The following is an 18678-nucleotide window of genomic DNA, read 5'->3' on the forward strand; positions in this document are numbered from 1 at the left end:
TGCAGCATATTGGAATGCGGTATCAGCCGTGTTAATGTAGCATGGCATGGAAATTTATTTTCAGGTCAAATCCTCATCATCTGCATAGACTGCATGTGAATATTATCATAGGGACAAAGGAAGAAAAGGCAGGCTGAGTACTGGTGCACCCCAGGTATCTGCCCATTGTCAGGCGCTCTGCTCTGCCGACTCGTCACGTTATTTTCAAACAGCTCGCTCACCCAAGCCTAACAGGGCTTTCTCTCCCTCACAGCCAGACCATGCTCTTGTCAGAAAGCTTTATTATGGTAAAGATTGTACTCATTAGATATTAATTATACTCAGCAAGAACAGATCCAAGAATCTGTTTGTCTCTGCTCGTGGATTTAATTGGCCAAGCTTTTCAGAGAAGAGCTGCATGGTGCTGCATCAGATCTGTGTCGCCGACTTAGAGCACAATGGGCCTAATCCATGCTCATTTATATCCTCCCAGGGCCCTGCTGAAGTCAAAGGAGGTGCGAAGGGTGTAAATCAGCACAGAATTTGGACCCAGGCTTGCTGATTTCATCCTTGTCTCCACTGGGAACATGCACCCTGTTAGAAAACCTGGTAACCAATACGTTATAATTAGAGAGAGAAGGTGGGTGAGGTAATATCTTTTACTGGACCAACTGCTGTTGGTGAAAGAGACCAGCTTTCGAGCTACACAGAGCTCTTCTTCAGGTCTGGGAAGAAGAAGAAGTCTGCCTGTGTGGCTCGAAAGCTTGCTTGTTCAACCAACAGAAAGATGGTCCAATAGAAGATATTACCTCACCAACCTTGTCTCTCTAATATCTTTGGACCAACACGGCTACAACAACACAGCAAACAATGTCATAATTAGCACGTTCTCAGCCTTAGTATGGACAAGGACAGTTGTGTTTAAACAGGTGGAAGCTGGTTGTGGTCCACACCCAGGCCAAAATCATGTTTAACCCAGTGCTAGTGAATGCACTCTCTTACACAATGCATAGACAAGGCTTGCCAGTGAATTACAAGAAAATAGAGTCCTGATCCAAATTCTACTAAGTCAACAGAGAGACCCATTGATTTCAGTGAGTTTTGGATCAGCCCCTAGATTATCTAGGTAGCCAAAAACATTTCAGCCAGAAACATCCATTGATTTGTTTCACCCGGTCTTGGTCACACACCTGTTTCTGCAGTGCTTCCACAGTGGATTCCACATCGGTAAGCAATGACCAGGTGGAAAATGTTACATCCCTTTATTTACACTCTTGTCTGGTTAGTAGCTATCTGGATAACCTACAGGCTGATCCAAAACCCATTAAAATCAATGGGAGTCTTTCCATTGACTTCAATGGGCTTTGTGTCAGACCCCTATTTCCTTGATATTCACTTTACTCTTAAGTCCAAGGAGCCACATTACTTAAATGCCTGTGTCTCCATGGAGCGGCTTCAATGAGATCTTTCTCCGTGTCTACTAAGGCTCTAACCTGCCACATGCTCACGTGTAGTAAGCGGTCTCTATGAAATAGCATTCATGGTTAGCAACCTGTATTGCTGGACTCAATAAATCCATCAATGCTTTATTAGGGGGCCATCCCCCTTTTGTAGCTGCACCGCTAAATCCAACGGTAATAACCGATGCACACCTGGTAAAGCGAACTTCACAGATAGTGCACATGTATGGCTTTTCTCCTGTGTGGGTTCTCATGTGCCGTGGCAGCTTCCCTGCCCCCATGATGACTTTGTTACAGATCGGACACTGCTGAGATGCCTTGGGCTTTATCTTCCTTTCTTCCTCCAGGGGCCATGGAGGAAACACTCCTCCCAGGTGGGTGGCACTTAGAAAGTTGAGATAAGCGCTATAGTCGTTCTCTGCCTTAATGTGCCCCAAGTGACCTCCTGGATTGCTGGCAAACATGTCCTTGAAGAAGTCATTAGGGAAAGGAGCCGGAGGGAGCTCCTCCTTCTCCTCCTCCTTAATCTTCCTCTTTTTGATCACCAGGTCCAAAGGGCCATTGTCCACTTGCTGCTCTTCTAGCTGGGAAAAGGAACTGAAATTTCCATGCCACAGGTGGGGAAAGAAGTCTGGTGTGAAGGGAGATAGGGCTGGCCTCCTTTCTGGAATGTTTGTTTTAGGGTACAAATTTTCCCTTAGTAATGACTCGATGGAAAAGTCTCGTATCATACCCAAGTGGCCAGCAGAGCTATGGGCTGGGTAATGGTGTGGGAAGTCTCTAGGTGCTTCTGTATACGTTTCTTCGGTAAGGTCAGACTTTGAAGGGCTTTGGTGACAGCTTACTTCTTGGACATCCGTGATGAGGTTCTCCTGATTCACAAAATCTTCCACTTCTTCTTCCTCCTCCTCCTCTTCATCATCATCATCTTCTTCATCATCATCGTCATCTTCATCCTCTTTATCATCTTCCTCTTCAGCTTCTCTGTCAGGCTCCATGATTTCAAGGCATACATTGATAATGCACTGGATCTCCAGCATCTTGGCTGCGTTGAGGATGTGCTTGACGTTTGAGGTGGTGATGGTGAGGGTTGAAGTGTAGGCAAACTCTAGGATAGCAGAAAGTGCTTCAGGCTTGACAAAGTCAATCTCGTAAACATAGGGCTGGTCTGTTAAAGTGCCAGTAGTGAAGAGTTTTTTAAAGTACTTGCTGCAGGCTGCAAGGACAGACCTGTGGGTCCTGTACTCCTGGTCCTGGACAATGAGGATGACATCGCAGAGTAGACCATCATGCCGCTGTTCATTTAAACCGCAAAGGACTTCACTGCTGTGGTTTGGGAATGGGATCCCAATAAGATCTTCAATGCCATTGGCCATATTCTCATTTAGAGCCCTAGAACAAAATACAGACAGCAAGGAATTAGAGAGCAGATCTCTGAGTATCCGTTAAGCTGACTGTCACCTCTTGTCTCAAACACTGTGAACTTCTTCTCTTCTCTCCTGCTGCCCACTTCTTCCTTCTCCTCTCTCCAAAATGCTGATCACAAAATCATCTCCTACTTCCACTGCTCCCTACACATTACGAAGCTGTGTGAGATGTAAGCTCCTCAAAGCCCTCCATGATCTCATCTCCACTTCCCGCTGTGCTCTCCACTTCCTTCTCTCCCTTTGGCCCCTCTTTCCACTCTCAGCTTCAGGCCTGCTCTCAGGCTGTTCCTGTGCCTGAGACAGCTTCCTGTTTCTTATCCCCCTATGCCTTTTCTCCTCCTCCACATCCCTCCTCCAGGAATCCTTTCCCACTGATTTCTCCCCAGTGATGTCTCCCGCATGCTCCCAGACCCAATTTGTTGCCCGTGTTTGTGTTGCCTGAATTACATGCTAAGCTCTTTGTGTTTTGCTAGGCACTATGACTATTTACATCACTATCTGACTAAATAAGAAAAATAAAAGCATGCCCAGTATTCAATGCACGACATGGCATGACCACTTTCCTTCCTAACATGCAGTGTTATTAGCACTGTAACACAGCTATCCCATACTGCCTGGGCATGGGATAGATGATCCAATGGACATACACATGGAGAGCAAACAGCAGCATTGTTTGGGATGTCCTACTGAACAGAGACCTGGGAAGACTGGCCAATTGGCTAAGCAGCAAACCCAGTTCAGTGCTTACAGGAAAACAACCATGCATCTGCCTTGGCCACTGGCAAAGGTGAGACATGGTTAGCTGCCATCATCAGTAATTGAGTATTAGCCACATGGCTTGTGGGCACTGACCATGTTTAGAACTGACCGTGCAAAGAACTGGGGTCAGAGTTGCGGCGTGGATGGGAGGGGAGATCTAACACTTAAGGCTTTGCCTCTTGGATGCGATGGCTGTATAGCTCACATTTATCTCCAAGAGTATTATCAAATCTACTCTGCTACCGTTCAAAGGCCTCCATCACCCCCCTGTGCAGCTTGTGCTTCAAAAGGGGATTCAGAAGAAAAAAGCCTACACCCAAAACCGAAAACCTGATATTAATGGGTTCCTCGGAGTGTTATCTGTCAGATGTTTCCTCTTTCAAACGGTTCCAATAGAGCTTCCACTTGCGATACCCCAGAAAACAGGAGACATTTCCTCCAGCTGGCTAGGGATATATTAACACTGTCACATGCAGAAGAGATTTCTAAAACAAACAGACTCGTGTTGAATCTATTAATCCCTTGGAAACTCGCGAGACACAGAAAGAGAGAGTGTTAATGCCATTTCATCCCCACGGCCCTAACCTTGCAGTCCTCACTCAGGAAATACTCCCACTGCACAGTTACCAGTGCAATTTATATCATTTTCTATGGGTAATTTTCCAAAGCAGATTTCCAAAGGCAGGGGAGGACCATCGGGGGGACTGCTACCCACTCCCCTGATGCTGGACAGCCACAGACATGCTGGAGCTTTCCTCCAGGCACCTCTTCCCACCCAGCCTGCACTGGCTCCTTGTGTCGCTGGATTTCTCCTGCAACCTGTTCCCCACCCTCTTGTCTCTTCTCCTCCATCAAGCCTCGAGATCTCTCTTCTTCCTTCCTCACATCCTATTACCCTCCTGCCCCTTCCTCATTAGTTTTTCCCCCTTTAGCTCTCTGGTAGGCTGAGCACCTCGTCAGCTGCCATATGGAGTACTAGGGTCCCCACTGGCTGCCACTCCAGCACAGCACCTCCTGCTCCTGGGGTCACACAGCTGAGATGGCGGGGCTGCACCTGGCTGAAGGAGGTTAGCTAGGGGTAGCACGGGGGCACTCGATCATCAGAGAGACAGCTGGGCCGCCTCCTTCTCCTTGCTGTCCCAGAATGTTGGCTTGAATTGGTTAGCAAACCCCTGGTCGAACCAAACCTGTTGGCTTTTCCTGAGGAAGGACAGCTGGATCTGGTCACCCTAAACGTTGACCAAACGTTGCTTTTTGGGATGGGAAAGCATCAGAGTGAACCCAGGGATCAGATTTTCCAGCGTGTCTCCCTGTGAGCAGGGGAATTCCCTTGCAATGCTGCTTTCCTTCTCCCACCCAGGGAAGATCAATAACCAGCTGAGACCTTGTGGTTATCTCTCCCCTCCTTGCCCACCCCAATGCCCAACAAGCCATTGTTTGGTGGTTACTATGTGGGAGCAGGCAATCCAAGGCCTTGGGAAAACAACGACATCGCTACTAAGCACAAAACAGCTGCCTCAGGACTACCTCCAGCCCTAAGTCACTTTTTAGCACAAGCCAGCCTGCTCTCCAAGGCCTGTTTTGGAGCAGGCAAATCCCCCACGTCCTCGAGAACGCTTGTTTATATGCAGGGCTGTTCTTTCTACATGAAACAAAAGCCATCGCAGAGAACGGTCAGCCCGTGTGAAAGCACTGCCAGTTAGGAGAGTGCTATACTCTCACTGCAAAAATCTATAGCCATGTAGCACTTCACTGTTACGGTGCTGTGGCCAAATGAAGCCTCTTGGCGACAGTGGGGATAGAACTGAGTTCCATCTGCCTCAAAAACACAGGCCCCTGCAACCTGAGCTACAGGAAAACCTCTTTTATGCTATAGAATAGCACTGATGGTGCACATGCACCAGCCAGTTACGGTGCAGTGCTGACACATCTTCCCTCCCGGAATCCCAAAGGGCTTTAAATGCATCAGGAAACTGAGACACACAACACTGCTACCATTGTCCCCATTTTACAGACAGGGAAACTGAGGGACAGTGAGCCTGACTGGCCTAAGGTCATACAGTAACTTTTTGTCAGAGCTGGAAATAAAATCCAGGTTACCTGGTTTCTGGTTATTAGACTTTACAGCCAGATGGGACAATTATGATAATCTAGTCTGACCTTGTGTGTCACACAGGCCATAGAACCTCATACAGGAATTTCTGTGTTAGCTCCATAACTTCTGTTTGAGTTAGAGCATCTCTTTTAGAAAGATATCCAGTCTTGATTTAAAGGCTGAAAGTGATGGTTGTAACACACTGGCTTGTGTGTATGAGTGAGTGAATGATTTTGCTCTGAAGAGGCCGGCCAAAAAGAGAAAACAGGACCTAATACTACCAGTAGCTACAAGAGGCTTTGCTTAGCTCAAGTGACTGAGGCTCATGTTTTAGATCTGAAGAATAAGGGTTCTCGTCCAAGATCCCTTGATGTGAGTATGATCCAGACTGATCCGTGTCTGTTGTTTACAACAAATTGATTCGTTACACAGTTCTGTGCTTAACCATGTTCAGCTAACTAACTTTCCTTACAACTGTAGCATCATAGAACCCAACAGATCCCATATGACATGCTACAAAATAGCCATTAAAAAAAAGTAAATCTGCCAAGTTATCCAAGCAGATGTAAGATAAGAAATAGCTTTTAAGGAGGCTGCGAAGAGATGACTTCCTTCTTAGGTATTTGCATCCTAATAACAGTTACAGAGAATGACATTTCCTTTGCCCCATTACCATTTAATTTTTTCTTTTAAAGAGACACCATCATCTTAAAAATGACACTTGTCTAATTATTTTTAACCTACAACTGGTAACCACTAAGATCACTGTAACTGAGAGATATTGGAAGAACATATATCAGCTTGTTTATACACACTGTGTGTAGTCAGTCTCACTGCACAATCAGTCAGTTTTCCCTATTTGTGCAGGTCTTTCATGTAGCAGCAAGAGAGCGAGAAACAATTCAGGGGAAATGTGCTTGTAAAATTACAAAAGTTAGCAGGGGGAGGGAGGGAGGGACAGATGTTGTATCTGAAACTACTTATAACTTACTTTTTGGAAAGAGACTAGATTTCGTTTACTTGAACATTGCATTTCTCTCAAGCTTCATTCTGTTTCTGCCTTACCAAAAGCACGTAGGAAAGCTGATAACATTTCAGGATCCTGGCAGAGTTGAAGGGGAGCCATGTCATTTAAATTTTAAAAAATGATGTACGTTTATAGAAAGGGCACTCTTATCCAGCCTGGTAGTTTGGCAGCTGTGCAGTTCTGCACAGCTTTCCAGGGCAACAATCCTAGAAATGACCTTAAGATTCTCATGCTCTGGGGGGAAACTGACACAAGCTGGAAGTGTTCTGAAGTTGACGCTTTCAGCTAAACGCTTTCCTTCCTAAAGCTCCCCTCCTGTTCCCGCCTCTTTCACCCCCACCCCAATTAAAGGGTGTTTTCTCCAAGAATAACAGATCCAAAAATAGAATCAGCAGCCTCAGCACATATTCCAAACTATGAATGTCACCCCTTTAAAGAAATGAAAGCGTGCACACACAAAGGAAGTGGGAGCGAGAGACCAAAAACTGATTACATGGGGTTTAACAGAAAAATACATTTTATAATAGAAAATTATAGCATTGTAAAAATAGTGGGTAGGCCGCCTAAAATAACTGCATTCCAATTAAGCTCTGAGTGGTATCTCCAAATACTCTATTTACTAGAGTGCTCAATACTCATTCATCATTTTATTACAACAAAAGCTCAGCTTCTAAAAGCATAATTCTATAATGATAACATGGTGCATATACAGGACTAAATTTTCTCCCTGGTGTAAACAGGTGCACTGCCATCAAGGGAGCCTGAAGAACGGCTTGTATTAAAAAGGGTCTAACTCCACTGGGAGCACTCATATGAGTAAGGGCTGGGCTCTATGGTACCCGAATCTCAAAAGTAATAATATGGTCTTTGCCCTTCTATAACAATGTTCACCTCAGCACCTATAGGAGCTTCACAAATTGATTTCTGGCTGAAAGATTTCTCCTGCAAGGATGCAAGTGACTTGGAATAAAGGAAGCTAAGGGACTGCAGGCAGCAGCTGCTGCTACTGGCCACAGTTTCAGACAACTGTGGGATGAGAACCGGCCTCACTTCACTAACAGGCAGTATGGTTAGTGGTTAGTGCACTGGGACTCAGGAGACCTGGGCTCTGTTCCTCATTCTGCCACTGACTGACTGTCTGACCTTGGGGAAGTCACTTAGGCCCCAATCCTCCCTTGGGAGTTAGGCACCTATGAGGATCTGGGCCTTAGGCCAAAAGTGGCCAATTTGATGGCAGTTATAGGCGCTCTGAAAATCAGGCCACTTATGTAGATGCCTCATCGATCAAAGGCATAGCCAAGTCTGAAAACAGTGCCCTTACTCTATAAGCCCCAGTTCAACTAATTTCCCTAACTATATCGTGGGGTGAGTAATACCTCTCCATCTTTGTAAAGCGCATTATGATCCTCAGGTGGCAGGTGCTAAGCAAGTGTAAGGCAGTATTTCTTTTATACTAGATACAGGGTTTGTAAAGGCAACTTAGCAGAAGCCATACTATCTACTGTGGCTAATTGGATTTGTGGTACACTGTGCTTTACTGTTCCAAAGGTGTCAGTGTGCATTAGAAGTGACGCAAAGAAGTTTCATCTCCAAGCAAGGTCAGCAGCGATGCTCTCACGGGCAGGACGCTGAATGCCAGGCAGACCTTCAATCTTCCCTGGCTGTCAAGGCACCTTTTCCCTACATCTGCTCCACAGTGGAGGCCTCTCCAAAAGCAAAGTCTGCTGCATCAGAGCCCAGCATTCACAGTGGCTGGGGGGATTTTTTTAAATTCTGATTTAAGAGGGAGCAGGGTGGGGACTACCTGAGCCATTTGTGAAATTGCTGCCATCAGGTTGGAAATCGTTTCTGGTCCGTTTGATCTGGCTTGGGTCTGAAATTCAAGTCTGCAATGGGAAACCCCACAGGCCATTAATCTGCTGAGACACCCACTGCCCTCAGGTTTCAAAGCATTCCAAACGAGGCGGACTTGGGCTCGGGAACTTCCTGCACCCCCTTCAGAGCAATAGCAGTCAAAGCCCCCCACCCTGCCACACAAACACAGGCAGCGCTGGCAGTGAAGACTAGCGATTGTCTCTCCTTTCAGCACGCAGAACTCCAGCCAAGCCACTGATTGTAAACCTGCCCCAACCACACCCTAGAAGCTATATTTGTGAAAGCGCCGCCAAGCCCATGTCTTGGCTCAGACAATCACAGCTTTGCAATCTACACTTGAAAAGATTTTCTTTTGGTCATTTGCTTCCCACTCCTCCTTTTAACTTTCGACTCTCCACCAGAAGTTATGCCACACAGAAAACAACAATGCATAAAAAAGAGAGAGAGAGAGAAGTGCCCCTTTAGCATTTGGATCATTTAAAAAGAAATAATACAAAATGTGTCAGAATGCACTAATGTTAATATTAGACAACAGGAATGTTTCTTCCCTGCCGAAGCAGTAGTGGTACAAATGGTCTGGACTCTGAGAGGTGAAATGGAAGTCTGGGTTATTCTGCAGAGTCTGCCAAATAGGTGATAATGAGATATCCCACGTGTGTTCTTCAAGACTGTACATTCATCGTTAATGGTGCCTGGGAAATCACGGATGACTAAATTTCTCAGTGTTGTGAAAGGGCACTTGGAACTGGTCCGCTTCCCTAGTTATGTTAAGAAGATTTATACTATCACCTTTGTTTCAAGGAGGCTGAGGAATGAACTGGCTAGTGTGTTTGAGTATAATGCCCTCTAATGGATGGAATCAGCATTGATCAACCATGTCTCATAAGCCCTATACAGCTAATAAAAGTAAAAATAACTGGGGAGGAGGGTGTTCTCATTGAGGTCAAGTGATGAGGGGCTGTGTTAGAAGCAGGAGGATGTGAGTTCTATCCCTGCTACCACCAAGAGGTTCAGAGTGGCCCTGATGTGAAAAAGTCCTAGGTAACTGTTGGTTTGTTCTGCTCTGTCAGAATTCAAACCTGCCTCTGAACTGTCCCAAAGCTTGGGGTGTTGACATGCAGGGTTTTGGGTTGTTCCCTCAAAGTTCAGTGCTGAGTTGGTTTGGGCTAATCTGCAGGATGTATCCATCTTCAGTAGCACTCTAGCACCAGGCCAGGCCACTGCTCCCAAAATGGAGCTGTGTATATGCCAATAACTGACTACAGGCAGTTCTGTGTGACTAACTCTGTGTGAGCGGCATACAGGCTAAACAGCACCACTTCAGCATTCTCCTCTGTTATCTTCTCCACCATCTTCACCATCTCCGGGGACCACACCCTGGGAAGCCAGACACTAGGCAGAGATAAAAGGCTGCCAGGAGGAATTCAGATACAATGCACATCATGTGTTAGCAGCTAAAAGCTGCAGCAATGGCTTTGCTTGGCTCAGGAACACTGCCAAGGCTGACAGACTTCACATGAGACTCCTCATCCATGTGCCACGGCTGGTGAGCCCTGCATCCCTCCACTTTGCCTGTCTGCTCCAACCCAAGAAGCAAGCAGGGTATAAAACCAGTACACAGCATCCCCATGTGTTCATGCCCACAATAGCTGAGCCTCATCTCAAAAAAGATATATTGGAATTGGGAAAGGTTCAGAAAAAGGCAACAAAAATGATTAGGGGTATGGAACGGCTTCCGTATGAGGAGAGATTAATAAGACTGGGACTTTTCATCTTGGAAAAGAGATGACTAAGGGGAGATATGATTGAGGTCTATAAAATCACGACTGGTGTAGAGAAAGTAGATAAGGAAGTGCTGTTTACTATTTCTCATAACTCAAGAACAAGGGGTCACCACCAAATGAAATGAATAGGCAGCCAGTTTAAAACAAATAAAAGGAAGTATTTCTTCACACAACGCACAGTCAACCTTTGGAACTCCTTGCCAGAGGATGTTGTAAAGGCCAAGACCATAACAGGGTTAAAAAAAGAACTAGATACATTCATGGAGGATGGGTCCATCAATGGCTATTGCCTCTGTTTGCTAGAAGCTGGGAATGAGCGACAGGGGATGGATCACTTGATGATTACCTGTTCTGTCCATTCCCTCTGGGGCACCTGGCACTGGCCACTGTCAGAAGATAGGACACTGGGCTAGATGAACCCTTGGTCTGACCCTGTATTGCCATTCTTATGTTCTTCTTATGTTCTTACGATTGGGGGACTATACTCATTTTTTATTTATAAAATGCATCTATCTGTCTATCTTCATACTGGCCCAAATTCTGTCTCTCTAGCCATCCATCCATCCATGCAGTCTAGGCAGGGCAGGTTCAATACTGAATCTCTAATGCTGTCCCTTTAAATACACAATGCTTAAAACTCCAACTGCCTGACCCTTTGGTGGAAGCTTGCAATTTTCAAACTTAATTGCATGCTTGCATGTAATATTATTATAATACAGAGCATTTTATTTGCAAAAACAATTGTCCAAGAATTCCCTTTTCCAAATTTATATTTCCTGGCTTCTTGTTTGCTATAATTTCACCCCTCAGATCCTGTGAGTGCTGACAGCTGTTTAGTTCTGGAAGCATTTTTTATTGAGAAGATGGCAATTAGCTAGAAACCAGTTTGTCAAGAGATGTTCTTCCGTCAGTGACTATTCCTCCAAGAGACCACATCCTACAGAATACATTCTGTGCATCAAGGCAAAACCAACAGCGGAGTGAGATGTTACCCGCTGGTCACAGGACTCACACTCATTCTGAATTCTGTGCTGCGTAGAAAAGAGCCTTAGATTGCAGCAGATCATCATCTGCTAGCAAGTGTCAAAACGATATTTCCTGGCAAAACCCAAAATTTCTTGTGATTTCTTCCCATCCTTCTGTCCCACCCCCATTCGCTGCTAATTCAAAAGCAGCAAAACATTCTCCAGACATAAGGACAAATCGTTTTTCAGTGGAAGCAGATGGGCCATCGTTTTGGACCCAAATTCCACCCAATCCGAGTCACACCTGGTCGGTGTGTGACAGTGACACTATGTGGTCCCAACTTAACCAGGGGTTAAACTCAGCTAACTTTCACCTTCCCCGTGCCCCAGCATGAAGGGGAAGGACTATCCATTGGCTGCTTGGTTATGGTCCATCGGAAGGTTATGGTCCATACCCAGAAGTCAGAGATCTGGGATGAATCCCCAGCTTCAGTGGGGGAGTTTCTCTTTGTTTTTTCGCTTGTGTTTACTTGCTTTGCTTTTCTCATTAAACAATGTCCCTTGAGGAGAAGATATTGCTGACTATGTTCTCTCTGCTGAGTCTTGTCACTGTCCTACACATCATCAATCATTCTCAGTTACCGAGATTTAGAAATCCCTCATCAGCAAGTTTCAGGTCTAAAACCCCAAGTGTAGATGCAGTAGAGAAACGAGTTTCACCTCATCAGCAGCTCACCGATTTGCCAAAGCGCTTCGCCTAGAATGTACCTTTCTCACCCTGGCTTTGGCTTGTATCGTACTGCGGCTGTTTGCCTAGCTCCTTGGGGCAGAGAGCTGCTCTGTGTTTGCCACCCTTCACCAACAACTGTGCAATGCTGTGGACATTGGTTGTGCCCCATAAATAACAATAATAGGAGCAGTTCAATCGCCCTTGCTCTGCCATTTGGGGATGTGCCCCTCATTCCCAAGCCTTTCCTCCAGCATCAAACTTGACAGCTGGACGTAGAAGTGGATGGACTTTCTGAAATGCTCCTCCTCGTATGGTTCCCTTTGCAGACAGGGTTGTTTCTCTATTCTGCCTGTCCCTTTGCATCACTCCCTGCTACATCAATCATCCCATAAAGGTATGATTTTTTATTTGTGCACCGTGGTAATGAGGCAATTAAGATGTGCATGCGAGAGTAGGCTAATCTGTCAAACTGCAGCAGACACTTTCTAGGAGATACGCTGACCGGTGTTTAATAATCCCTGGTCATGTCATTCAGTATTAGCTAGGCCATTGTCTGGGAGGGGCCGGGGATTGTTGGAATCGGGACTTTGGGGATCTATTCCCAGCTCTGCCAGTGACTTGTTGGGTGACCTCTGGCAAGTCAGTTAATCTCTCCTGCCTCAGTTTGCCCCTCTGAACAAATAGGGCTAAGCACATGTACCTAGGTAAATTGCAGTGGATAATTAATATAACACTTAGAAGAAAGGTGCCACAGAAGTGATATGAATAATCATCGGATGACAATTTTCATCAGTATGGGCCAGATTGTCACTGGGTGTAAACAGGTGTCACTGCATGAAGCGACACTGATTTACACCAGGTGAGGGGCTGGCCCTCTGTCCTTCAAAAGCTAAAATGACAAAGCTCCCCTTGTCCCTTGCTTTCTACAGCCTTCCAAAATGCATCTCTTGCCTTGCAGAAAAATAGCTCGGAATCTTAAAACGCACATTACAAAAGATAGCCAGGAGTTTTTATTTGAAAAAAAACAACAACCCTAAAAAGGCAAATATTTCCTTGAGCACACCTCCCTTCTGAACATCTTGTCTCCAGGATAACCTATTATTAAAACCACCCACCCTAATACCTACTGTTTTTCCCTTAAGGCAAGAAGGTGGTGCAGAAAGTGCCACCTGCCTGTTTTTCACTTACCCGCTGTATGATTGAAACGACGAAAAAAAGAAATGGGATAAAACATCGTCCTCCTCACGGCATAAGAATCAGATTTTTAAAGGGACTGATCAAAAGAGGTGGTGGTGGTGGGGGGGACGGATGCAGAAAGCTGCATTTAAATCAGCATATTGCTAGATGCCCTACCACAAAGTTTTATTGCTGGGTTGGGAGAGAGCAGACTAAAGATACTGTAATAATATAGCCCAGCCTCCCCCACAAAGACCAGTTCATCTTTTTTTCCCCTATGCAGGATGTAATAAACTCATGGCTCATCCACCCAATTATTTAGGTCAAGCAAACTGAATTTTAGAGTTTTGCTCAGAGACTTTACTGACGGAGAGGGTGGGGAAGAGGAAATGGAGACACATGAAATGATGCATTTGAAAGAAAGGAGGAGAAAGCATCAGGTCAACTAGGGGAAATGCTTGTCTTCATTTTCTTTTTTTTACCCTGCTGCACTGGGAAAAGCACTCAGTGCGATTCTAACCTACTACAGGCACAGAATGAGTCTGGCAGTCACAGGCCAGTTGCTGAAGTCCTGATCCTGTGACCAATATGACATGGCTGGCCTCTGCACCCACACATAGCCCCACTGAATGGGTACATGGGTCCAACCACATAGAGTCAAGTGCACGATTATAGCCTTGTATGGCAAGCTGGTAGAGGCAGAGCTCTGTTTTCCTATGTGACTGGGGCCAATGGACACTGCCTGCAATAATAATAATCATTAATAATGTGTGTGTGGTCACATCACAAAAACTTCCACCACTAATTGGCAGCATTGGCCAAAGATTGAGTGGCCTGGGAGATGTCGGGGTTGAGCGTACTAGTAGAGCAGCGTGGGTGAGATCATACTACAACTGTGTGTATCAGACCTGTTCTTGACTTTCAAATGCCTTCTTCCTGGCCTTTCTCCTGAGCCTTAAATTCTCTTTGCAGGAAGGCAGGGTATTCAGAGGATGGGAACTCCCAGCATCGCTGGAGTACAGGGTTTTAAAGTCAACTCTGAAACGCCACTATGCAAATCTGGCACCTTCTCACTCAACCCTTGCTTCTTAATGTGTCTCTTCAGAATCAAATCTGCTGACATTAAGACTAAAAAACCTGCGTATTATATTTTAATCCTGTTAGCTCTGCAGAGCCAACACAGCTGAGAGAGCGAGAGAGTGCATAACCTGGATATGATTCCCTCTTTCACAGTTTCGTAGCTTTTATGGGCAGAAGGGACCATTATGGACATCTAGGCTGACCTCCTGCATAATACAAATCAAAGAACTTTACCCAGTAATTCCTGTATTGAGCCCATCACTTCTGTTTGAGCTACAGTCCACTCAGTGACTGCAAGCAATGGAGAATCCACCATGTGCCTAGGTAAGTTATTGCAATGGTTAATTTGTTCTTGTGTATCATCTTCATTGTGCACACTGTTTTTGAGCACCATCAACAGAAGGGTTTGCTAAGATCCAGTGACAGCACTGCAAATACAGTGAAAGTAGCAAAGTTATACAGGTGTCACTGAAGGCATCATTTGGCCTGCAGGACCTTTTTCACAGTTGATGATGCACTGAGGGAAGAACCCACATGGACTCTCATAGCCTAGCCTGAGTTGGCTGGGCTGTGCATTCAAAAACACCTTTATAAATGGTAAACAGCGTATTTGATATGGAAGCAATTGACATACAAACAACATGCTTCCATATATATATGGAATATATATATATATCAAATATACATATATATCCAAAAGCATCTATATACACTGTACACACACACAAACTATGTTAAAAGAACACTATTTGCAACTCTCATCATAATACCCAAAATAAAGTATATGCTATTTATAAGACAGCCGTATGTTTTTATCCTGCCACTGAAATGCAGCCATCTCTGCAGTGGAGTGTGCAGTTGTTTTACAATGCACCACCGCAATGCACTGCAGTTTAGGACAGGAAATGAAGAAAGGTAGCCCGCTCATCTGGAATTCCATGGAGAAATGTAGACAGGCAGAATCTAATTACCCAAACTGGAATCAGAACAGGACAGCAGGGTGAGGATCTCTATTCTTTTGAAAAGCACCGTGTGACCTCAAATGGACGCAGTTGGTCAGAGCTTTGACTGTATCTCTCATCCAAACGGTGACACTGTTAATTGCTTTTCACTTTTAATGACTATGATTCAGTCCAGTTTTCTAACATCGTAGAAAAATTATGCATGTAGAGTAGACATAAGGCATGTCAATATTGGAGAAGATCTGGTTTTTCTATTATAACAGCACCCTGGAAGTCTCACAAGAACTATTTGTTAAAGAAGACAAACAGTGATTACAAATGCCACTCAGTCATTCACTAAGGTGCGGAGACAAATGCATCTGCTGTGCCCTTCATGAATTCATCTTCTGGAATCTTTAAAGGCTAGTTAAAAGGATGATGCAACAAATATTACACTTGTGCAAATGAGTCTATCACCTGCCGATGATCCGGTGTGATATACGAGTTACACACAGGAAATGCCACCAATATGTTTTTATGTAACTTTTAAGGCCAAAGGTTATCTGAAGATAAAATCAGGAGAACAGCAAATTATGAGCCAAAACCTGCTCAGCTCGCACAAAAAGGGGTCTGATCTTGCAAGAGGCTGGTCTGGTCTTGCAAAGTTCCAAGTGTCCCAATTACCACTGGCTGCAGCCGGGTCTGGGAGTCGCTCAGCAACAATGTCTAGCCCCTAGTTGAGGTTACTTGAGCAAAGGTCAGGCATTTTGCAAAAGTTACCTATGTTTCTATTTATTTTAGTTGGTGTCTATTCTTTCATATGTGCATGGAGATTTACATTTGCAATTCCAATGAACATTCATCTAGCCTCTCCTAGGGTGCCCCTCACCTTGGTATCAAACAGTTGACTGAAAATCTTGCATGCACCAATGACCGCTATATATATATTTTCATGAACAATCGTTAAAATCAAAGATCAGAGGGGTAGCCGTGTTAGTCTGGATCTGTAAAAGCAGCAAAGAGTCCTGTGGCACCTTATAGACTAACAGACGTATTGGAGCATGAGCTTTCGTGGGTGAATACCCACTTCGTCGGATGCAATCAAAGAGAATCAATGTATAATACAGTTAGAGCGAATGCCAGCTCTGCCCCCATCTCCTTTGCATTAGTCCAGAGGCATGGCACAGTGGCTTCAAGAGCTAACTGGGGATTTCCCTTACATGGGGGAATCCCCAGGTGGCATAAAGCAGGCATAATACTAGAGGGTGTGCCTGGAGCACCATGCTGTGGGCTGTTACTAGCTGGCATAATTAAAGCTGCTCTATTCATGATGGGCACACTACGGCTGCTCTATGTTACGAGCCCATCATTGGCATAAAGGTGCCATAATCCCCATCCCTGCCTTGTGCTAAGCGTAGCTTTGCCATACTTCAGGATCTAGCCCCTTGGCTCTCCTAGTTACTCAGAAGTTCCACTGGGTAATGCAAGCCTGAGATAATGCAGACGGGAGCTCCCACAGCAATCCTGTACACTTCAGTGCCTTGCATAATTGAAGGTTTATTTTTTTACATTGGGTCCATCTTGTGGGTTTGCTTTAATTACCCCACATTCTTGCTAATTTCTGAGTTTTATATAAATCTCTGAAATCAGTGCCTGTGGGACACTTCTGTTACACCGCTTGACGAAGTCTTTGAGATCCGCTTTGCAAGGGACATTCAATGCCCTGAACACTGTTTTGGCAAAGAGCCGCCAGGCTGATAAATGATACCAACCCTGCACATAAACACGAACAATTAATGGAGATATGTGTATATGAAAGCCAGATTCCAGATGGTGCTCCAAGGGCTGCATCTACTCACAAGAAAAGATACAAAATTAATAAAACCCACTTTGGGGGCGAGGGATCAGTGTTGACTGGATTCAGCATTAACTGGTCATTGCCACATCCATCCAAAGTGCTTTTTCTGCCGATAGCCAGACCACCCAGGGCCGAGTCTGCTCAGCTCCCCCAGGCAGAACGGCAGAGTCTCAACATGTGAATGAGACAATGGTGTTGAGAGGAGAGATTTAAGTTTATTAGGAACTGGGGAGTCTTTTGGGAAAGGAGGAGGCTATACAGGAAGGATGGGCTCCACCTAAACCAAAACGGAATCAGACTGCTTGCATGTAAAATTTAAAAGGTTGTAGAGGAGTTTTTAAACTAAAGGCTGAGAAAACCCAACAGGTGTGGAAGAGCACATGGTTTGGACAAACAAATCCCTTAGGGGAGGATTTATTAAAGGGGATACACTATATCCTAGTAACAAGGACAGGATAGAAGTTGATGGAGGTAGGACCTGAAGAGAAATGGTTAAATGAAAAAGATCCCATTCAATAACATCAATTACAATTACATGAAGGCACACAACTAAATATTGACAAATGTTATAAGTGCTTGCATAGAAATGCCAGAAGTCTGAACACTAATATGGGTGAACTTGAATGCCTGGTATTAAATGAGAATGTTGATATAATAGACATCAAAGAAACTTGGGGAACCGTGATAACCAATGGGACATGCTAAGACCAAGGTACAAAATATCTTGGAATGGTGGAGTTGGTTGTGCCAGTGGATGACTGGCACTATATATGAAAGAAAACTGAGAATCAAATATAGTATAAATCTTAAATGAATCAAACTGCACCAAAAGATCTGTATGGATAGAAATTCCATGGCTGAATAATGAGAGTATAGCAGTAGAAATATATTACAGGATGGTGATTGTGAAATGCTCAGGGAGATTAGAGAGGCTACAAAAACAGAAACCCCAATAATAATGGAGGATTTCAACTATCCCCATACTGAGTGGGAGCATGTCACTTTTGGACAAGATGTACTGATAAAATTTCTAGCCACCATTAATGATGCTTCTTGGAGCAGCTAGTCCTGGAACCCACAAGAGGAGAGGTAATTCCTGATTTTGTCCTAAGTGGAGCACAGGATCTGGTCCCAGAGGTGAATATACCTGAGCTACTTGATAATAGCGACGATAATGTAATTAAATTGGACATCCTCATGGGGGAGGGAAATACCAAAGAAACCCACCATGGCAGCATTTAACTTCAAAGAGGGGAACTACAAAAAAATGAGGAAGCTAGTTAAAGGGAAATAAAAAGGAACAGTCACAAGAATGAGATGCCAGCAAGATCCATGGGAACTATTTAAAAACACCATAATAGAGGCTCAAACTAAGTGAAAACCCCAAATAAAACAAAACAACAACAATAACAACAGAAAGAGGACCAAAAAAATGCGACCATGGCTAAACAACAGAGTAAAAGAAGTGATCAGAGGCAAAAAGGCATCCTTTAAAAATTGGAAATCAAATCTTACTGTGGAA

General features: G+C 44.6%; 1 protein-coding gene across 2 annotated transcripts in view; it reads right to left on the reverse strand.

Annotated features, from left to right (window-relative positions):
• The window catches only part of ZBTB7C (zinc finger and BTB domain containing 7C), a 200270-nt gene that overhangs the window by 15034 nt on the left and 166558 nt on the right, over positions 1-18678 (reverse strand). For both annotated transcript variants that reach the window (XM_039545631.1, XM_039545632.1), the window contains one exon: positions 1632-2831. In XM_039545631.1, coding sequence (XP_039401565.1) covers positions 1632-2815 — 1184 coding nt within the window. In that variant the 5' untranslated portion in view covers positions 2816-2831. The remainder of the gene's footprint in view (positions 1-1631; positions 2832-18678) is intronic.

This window comes from Mauremys reevesii, linkage group 6, assembly GCF_016161935.1.
Source record: "Mauremys reevesii isolate NIE-2019 linkage group 6, ASM1616193v1, whole genome shotgun sequence".
NCBI classification, from domain to species: Eukaryota; Metazoa; Chordata; order Testudines; family Geoemydidae; genus Mauremys; species Mauremys reevesii.